Raw genomic sequence first — 8,259 nt, 5'->3', positions numbered from 1 at the left:
TCAACTGTCACAACAAAAACCGCAATAATAGAATGATGACTGCAGATGTGACCACAGCGGGCACGTCCACGAGCACATACCTAATGACAGCCGTAATTAGTAGAAAGAGTATGGTTGCCCAGATGATGAGCAACACGAGACCTGTCCGTGGTCCACAAGCAACAGAGGTGTTCTCAAAGTTGTTCTTTGACAATATAATCAAGCCCACTCTTGATCTTGCCTTCTCGACAGCAAAAGCTGAGGCAGAGGCAAAGGCTTGCAGCTGAGAAAACAGAGGTAAAGATCCCAATCTAAGCTAATGGTTATCAAAAAGCAAACCAGCTTGCTGTATAACTCAGCATCCGATGACGTCAAACAACAGGTAGCGATGTTCATTGAAGAAGCAAAGCAAAAGAAGAAGACAGAGTTGGAGGAGACAAAGGGCGCAGAGGTGGTTGACCATCAAGTGTCAGTTGAAACTACACATCGGCATGAGTACCAGTGCTCACCTGCAACTTGCATCTACAGATATATTGATAGACTCCCTGGTGCACTCACAGAATTCTTCAATGAGCTTTAGAGGCTTACCGGTTATGTTTTCACAGTCCTTATGGGTGGCCCAACACCAGCCATGGGAGGGAAGATTGTCGTCCAGAGTTTTCATGTTGGTGCGACTGAAGTTGGAAATCAGTTCGACCAAGTATATCCTGAGTTTGACTCAGGGATCATGCGGCCATGGAAAGAGTTCACCAAGTGCATGTTTCATAAGTCCGAGTCTGACCTGTGCGGTAAACCAAATTTGGAATGTTCCTGACTTGTGCCTTGATAGCGGTTGCAGCAGTAAAGGAGCAAGGAAGTGTTTATAGTGCAAGTCAACATTCGACACTAGAGCCTGAGTTATTGAAAGACGTCGACAGCACCTATGATGTATCAGAGATGGTAGAAAAATTCCCACGTGATATCTTAATGGTGTCCTCCACATCATTTCCTCATGAATCCAAACCGCTCGGATCCTCGTCTTCTCAGTCTCCATTATCAACAATGCCCCCATTATGTCCTTTGCATTCAGCTTCTCAGATGCACTTGGATTCTGATGCTGTCTCTTCGATGCACTTGGGCTCCAATGTTATCTCTTTGATGCTGGCTGCAGAAGGATTCTATGAGTTCTTGAGTATGTACGGGACTCGGGAAATTCCACAAATACAATCACCACTGCCTCCCACACATGGGCCCATACTGCCTTCTACCTCTCTTATGCCAAAGCCGCTTAGTATCTCTGAGGTCGCCTCATCAGCAAATAATAACATCACACCACAGCAGGCTTCACCTTTGCCTGTCTGTCAGGTCAATACACCTTCTCAGTCTGATATACAAGGTAGGCAGTCATCCAGCATGATTACTGATCTTATCACGAAGGATGCCATGGTTCCTGTTGAGTCCCATTCACAAACTCCCTCCATTCCTGTCAAGTCACATCCACGGGCTCCTTCCAAGTCTACCTCCATGGAGCCTTCCCTCATGTCCACAGATACAGAGCCTGCACCTGTGTCCACCTCAGTAGAGCCTTCCCCCATGTCCACATCCATAGAGCCTGCACCTGTGTCTAGCTCCACCTTGGCAGAGCCTACACCCTCCAGTAAGGTGACCGTGTCACTGATTGTCAGTCCCACCTCGGCAGAGTCTGCACCTGTGTCCAGCTCCACCTCGGCAGAGCCTATACCCTCCAGCAAGGTAACCGTATCACTGATTGTCAGTCATGGCAAATGAGTTCGGCAAATTTCCAAGCACAATGAAATTGCCAACTCACTTGGGTCAGAGATTGCCAGCTCAAGAAAACAGGGGAGTTCTGCTGTAAACGGTGCTTATAAGAAGTAAGTCGTACTCAATGCTAACACTCTGGAGCATTGAAAACTAATTATATTTGTACAGGAAGCAAAAAAATGTCTAAGTCGTTACATACACTTCCTTTTGATATCAAATATCTTATCTACAATATGTACTTATGTAGTTGCATCCCCGACTCGCCACAGTTAGTGGGAGAAGGGTTTTGTCAGATGCAAATATATTGTTTCTACCTTTCACGCTGGGTGTTTAAAGTGAAACATGGAACTATCAAACATTGATGACTTGACATAGTCAACGAGTGCCGACTGTGAGGTCCATGTGCAAAATCTAATTTCAAACATGGCTGAATGAGCTACAATGTATCGGATACATCACTTTAGTATGATCATAATTGTTAGCCTACTTAATACTAATAGTAATAAGTGAGTCAAAACGACTTGGATGTATCAGATACATCACCTCAGCAGTAGAGAAGGGCAGGCTGCCACTGAATGGATACATCAGTATGATAGCCCATTAAAATGATGTATTGGATACATCACCTAGATGGTAGAGAAGGAACAGGTAATAATTAGCCTCCTTAACAGCAGCAAGTGAGTCAACAACTCAGATGCATCAGATACATCACCTAAATGGTAGAGAAGGACAACCTGCCACTGAACGGATACATCAGTATGACAGCCTAACAGTAATGTATCGGATACATCACCTGAAATGGTGAAGGATGAGTACATAGACCTGGAAGCACCCGCGCTTGTATGATCTGCCGAACGGATACATCAGTAGGATAGTCAGTATGATAGCCTAACAATAATGTATCAGATACATCACCTAAAACGGTGAAGGATGAGCACAAGGACCTGGAAGTACCTGTGCTTGTATGATCCGCCGAACGGATACATCAGTAGGATAGTCTGTATGATAGCCTAACAGTAATGTATCAGATACATCACCTAAAACGGTGAAGGATTAGTACAAGGACCCGGAAGTACCCATGCTCATATGATCTGCCAAATGGATACATCAGTAGGATAGTCAGTATGTAGCCTAACAGTCACTTATGTATTAGATACATCAGCTAAAACCACGCTCATATGATCCGGCAAACAGATACATCAGTAATGATAGCCTAACAGCAATGTATCGGATACATAACCTAAAGTGGTAAGAAGCGGAATGGGATCCTCCTCATGGATACATCACTGTGGTAGCTCAAAAGCACCTGCTCGTTCACCTCATTAATGTATCCTATTTTTCTTGGTCATTACAATACATTAGATGTATCATTATGACTATATGGACTGTCAATTTACAAAGCATTTATTTCAAGCGACATCATCTTCCAACTGGCATGTCTAACAGAAACAAAACTTTTATTTGCATAGGTTAAGATACACATGCAGAAAAGGACTGGCGGGAGGTTTCCAAATATTTGATACTGACAGGTAACTGAAAGGCTGCCTTTGAGGAATGTGCTAAATTTAATTCTTTGCAACCGAGATGCTGTGGGTGAACCTTAGACTTTTTCTCAAAAGAGATGTCAGAAGTATTAAGATTCAGAATGGTATCAACACATTGGTCTTTTGTATGCAAACAGATGATCAATCTTCGCCTTGCAATATCCAAGAACATCTGGGTTGATTAAAGGCTAGGCTTGTTTATATTATTTTTAGCAGATGGAAAGGCTAACATATATGCGACATACAAAGTATGTTATTATCTAACCCTAGGATGAGCATTTAAAGGGTACATTATCTACCGTTGCAACTCGCTTCAGAAAATGATACCCTTTTATTTGCCTTTGACAATAGGATTCATTGTCGAAAATTGCCACTGGTGAAAGGGTAAGAAAAGGCTGAAGACCCCAGATACTTACTTGATCTACCAAGGTCAATGTTTGTCCTCGAGGACTTAAATTTGAGTGACACCGGCCATGTCTTTCACAAATATTCTCATTTTCCTGCCCATTAGCAATAGGATACATTATATTACTAGGCCCTGCGTAAGTAATGCTATTCATCCTGCATAACAGAATAAGATGGTTCCATCTCCCCGTGTAATTTTCTCTATCAAAGTGTGCTAGGGTCATGATTATTGCCAGCCATGTATTCATTCTGTGCGGTGACTTCCATGTGAGCTCTCTGCACACCTCTGAAACTCAGCATGGCTTGACAACCTAGCAAACATAGCAAGGATTCAAATCGGCTCTGAATGTGGAGTCAAGACCAAGATTTCGGTCATCAGTAGCTAACATGAACCACAAATCAGCCTACATGTCGTGCAAAATGAGATCCTCTTACCAATGTCCAGAATAATGACATGGTCCGTGTTAACCTTCATCTTCCTCGGCCCTTGGGCAACCCTTCAATGACCTGCCAGGACTTCCCTTCATCAGCACGTACAACTGACTAAAGGATGCCCACAAGCATCATCACAAGAAGCTATGTAATGGAGCGTGTATCGGCTGACGAGGATCAACATTAATCATTACCATCATTAGGACAGCAAGCAGAAACATGGTACACACATTATGTGCCACACGAGAGTGGGCATAAATGCTGCCGAAAAAGGAGGCAGTCACGTCTTTCCCAGAGTGTGAGATGAGAGGGTCCTCCCAGATGACTATTGAGGAAAAAAAATGCATCATGAATAAAACCAATAACGACACAAGGGACATCAACTGCTACCCGTAGTCCATGAGAAGTTGATGGTGGAAGATATGGTACACTTCTCCCATAGTAAGAATAGCAGATATGAGGTGGTTGCACAGTGAGTGCGTGTCATCATACAGCATGCTGCTAAGATACTGAGAAATGGAGTTGATACAAAGCAACAGGCTTACCCATCAGCCCTGCTGCATGACACCCATGGGTCTGACAACCCATTGAACCCATGGAAACCAGTCGACCCGAGACTTTGGCTGAATTTGCATGGCGGATGCACGATCGTTTCATCCTTAAGGGTCCTGTCAAAGGAAAGGAGGGAGGGGTGCACCTAAAGGAGCCAAACCCTGAGCCTGAGCCATACCAGACGACAACATCTGTGAAAGAAGGGCTGACCAAGCCACCACTCCAAACCATTAACATGCCCTGAAAAGGAGGCAATGCTGTCTGAAGTTAAAGGGTATGAGGAAGATCCATTCTTCAAGACCATCCTGGACGCACCTAAGTCCTATAAGAATTTTGTCCTGCAGCACGGACTTCTGAGGTTGCACCTGCAGGATGGGAAACTGCTATGCATCCCAGACATTCTGGTGGGAGAGCAAAAACTATGCAAACTGCTGATAGACCAAGTCCATTCATTATTAGTGCATTCAGGCACAAGAAAGACCTGTCTTACCTGTGGAAATACATCTGGTGGAATACGCTAGTACCCGATGTATGAACATTCTGCGCATCATGCTGAACCTGCCAAAAGAGTAACCAAAGGCCGTATGGGCTGCTAGTTGGTGGCCATGCAGACACCACAATGAGACTAGTACCAGATATGTAGTCCAGAGCTGTGATTGAGTTACCATCTCTGACGGAAATAGTCGAGTAAATCATCCAGGTATTTTTATCTCACAATGCCCATCTGGTGGTGGAGTGTGAGGTTAAGAGCACTGCAATTGAAGATTGCTACAAAGTCTGCGGAGGCACAGCTAATAATTTAAAGAGGGTCTCAAAAAGAACAAGATTAAACAAACCATATCGACATCCTCGAGCACTATAAAGTAAACCCTCCTCCAAGTACTAATAAGTTGAGTTGTTTGCTATCCCCTTCAGACAGGTGACATAGACTCTGAATGTAAAGGATCTGGCTCAGCATGTTGCAAACCTGAGAGATGAGTTCTGGTGAAATATAGTGTTATGGAGGGATTTGTATCGTATTGGAATTTGGCCAAGCAAAGGATGACTCTTGTTTGCTGTAATTACTAAGCAGTAGCACGGCCTCCTACTATTATAGTCGCTGGTTCATCCCAGATTTTGAAAATGCAATAGAGTTGCGCCTCTCCCATGCATGTAAGACACTTATAAGATCATAAATATTTACATTCAGTGACATCCAGGTGTTTGTATATATATAGAGCCTCCAGATATATACCAATCAGCCAATCACCATGTCTACATGTCCTGTATGTCATCTCAAATTTGATGACGCAACAGTGATACCCTTGGTCACACCATGTGGTTTGTTTGTTTTGTCTCAGCTAAGTTGCAACCTGATCTCACTAACAAAAAAGTGTACTAGGACATCTGTTTTGTGCTATATGCATTAATTCTCAGCTGAAGCGGCATCCTCAATGCCCTCTTTGCTGCCAATTTGTTAGCCAACAATCACATCTAATTCGCTTGTACCATACTTTCAAAAATGCAATATGCCATCGGTAGGTTAATTGAGTGAGCTATTATTCATGTATGATCACAGGTGTGCCCATAGTTCTACTTGTACATTCAAAGAGTATATCGACTTAACTGGATCCACTGTGAAGGTGGTCATTGATTTGACGGATGCAGAGGGTCGCTACCAGTAGAAGCGAGTCATCAAAAACAGGCTTATATACGGTAAGCTGGACTGATAGCGCTGCATATCGGGCCAAGTGCAATGGACCCTACATTGGTAGGGACGTGTTGACATAGTGTATGCTATTACTAAGTCTAGGTAAGATTAAGGACATCAGATAACAGACTCGTATGACACCTGTAATTAGTAGCCCCAAGGCTGGATCGAGCCTCGATGTAACCCTCCACCGGACACAGAAAGATCATCAAAGCACTCAAACATGTGAGATAAGTTAGTACCTTGGACAATGCCCTACAGATCATGGGCGTGCATTGATGCCTCTTCTCATGGAGAACCATCCAATTTGCCAACCTGCCAGATCCTAAAAACACTTCTCTTGTTTGAACAGCTAGCACTGACTTGACGCCCATGATCAATGGAGATTTAGGCATAGAATCTTCATCATCTGGGATCATCCCACTCATAGGGATAGGGATGCATTGTGCCGCAACGTGCAGGCTAGACAACAGGGGTGCTGGATCCTTGCGCTGAGGATTTGAATCAAGCTCTTCTATCTTGCATGCATCCGACGTATGTGTTGGCTTGTGGTGATTAGGTATGGGACCATCCTGAATGCATGGATCTGGATAGAGATAAGTTACAGGTGAAAAGAAACATGTAATGTAAGCGACACACCCATGCGGACGCCACATAAAGGGGACATGTCAGTATGAGTGAGCCAAGGTTCAATAAAATCTGTTTGTATGACTTGTGTCCCAGCTTAATTCTAGGGAAGTATGAACAGTGCATCATGCTTGGCTTGATCCTGATGACTACCTTCATCACTGCTTGCACGACAGGTCTGGCGTGCCAATGCGACGTAGAGCAATGGCTGCAGGCTCTCTACACAGTGGTTGTCTTGAGATCGCAATTCAGGATTCCAATAGTCCAGGCTCTAAGGAAGATCTGTAAGCACTACATATGTCCAAAGCTTGAGTACATGTCTCACGGGTGAGTTGCCAGACAAATACGACATGATGACAGTCTTCATTTGTGTTTGTTATAAACTCTCCAGAAAACGCCAGAGAGCAAACCTGTATATCTATGGTCGGTGTCTTACAGAACCGCACAAATATCATCACAAGGTGCACACAAAATTATTGAAGCTTTGACTTACTGCCAGAGCCTGTATGTTTGCTGCGCATGAAGACATTAGTATATATTTGCACAGAATTTCCATTGAAGGAAGTTTTAACACTTACAGCATCCTGATTCAATTGACCACAATAAATTGGCAGAAGCTGATTCCCAGAAGAAAAGCTTTCCATAGCCATCGGGCGCCACCAAGTTTCTGCCTCCGTTGATGAATGCCGCTGAGAGAGGCCGGTGGTTGACAGCACTGACATGGAATTGAATGGAACAAGATGTATACGTGGTGACGTCAACCATATCAAATACAATCTTGATATTATGCAAAAGAAGCCTGTCCCTGGTGGGTGACAGGACCGTGGATGAGCTACAAAATATCAGTGGCAAAGTTATTTAAAATGGCATTGCAGGCACCTGTTCTTGTAGTACTCATACATTATATACTGTAGCACAACAAAAAGTCTCATATATAAAACATTGTCATGACAAGGCCCAGTACCTCAAGTCATACATCAAGGCGAGGCGGGAGCAATGCGATAAATGATAGGCAGACACGTGAGTGCAAAAGGCAAAGGGCAAGATGTGCAACACGAAGGTAGTGCGCGCGAGCGAGTGCAAAGTAAGGATGAGCGAACGAGATGAGAGAGAGATGAAGCGAGACTACTGTTAACACCCCAACTAAGGTTGGCTGATGCTAAGGTGAAGGGCGGACAACTAATGCGCAAGACTTAGATAGTCACTGCAATCAACAAGTAAAATTCCCTTGTATCTAAGGACACAGAGAAAGTGGGTGGAAAATCAACC

At 43.9% G+C, this 8,259-nt stretch overlaps 1 protein-coding gene across 1 annotated transcript; it reads left to right on the top strand.

Annotated features, from left to right (window-relative positions):
* Positions 1-298: 298 nt before the first annotated feature.
* EDB93DRAFT_1257039 (uncharacterized protein) lies at positions 299-1,746 on the top strand (the record flags this gene model as incomplete). The annotated part of the gene is made up of 4 exons (XM_041454045.1): positions 299-447; positions 508-527; positions 585-767; positions 809-1,746. 4 exons carry the CDS (start codon positions 299-301, stop codon positions 1,744-1,746), a joined length of 1,290 nt encoding a protein of 429 aa, XP_041301001.1.
* Positions 1,747-8,259: the final 6,513 nt, after the last annotated feature.

Source organism: Suillus bovinus (assembly GCF_016758785.1).
Source record: "Suillus bovinus strain UH-Sbo-P2 chromosome Unknown EDB93scaffold_151, whole genome shotgun sequence".
Lineage (NCBI taxonomy): Eukaryota > Fungi > Basidiomycota > Agaricomycetes > Boletales > Suillaceae > Suillus > Suillus bovinus.
This window is presented reverse-complemented; position numbering and strand designations above follow the sequence as displayed.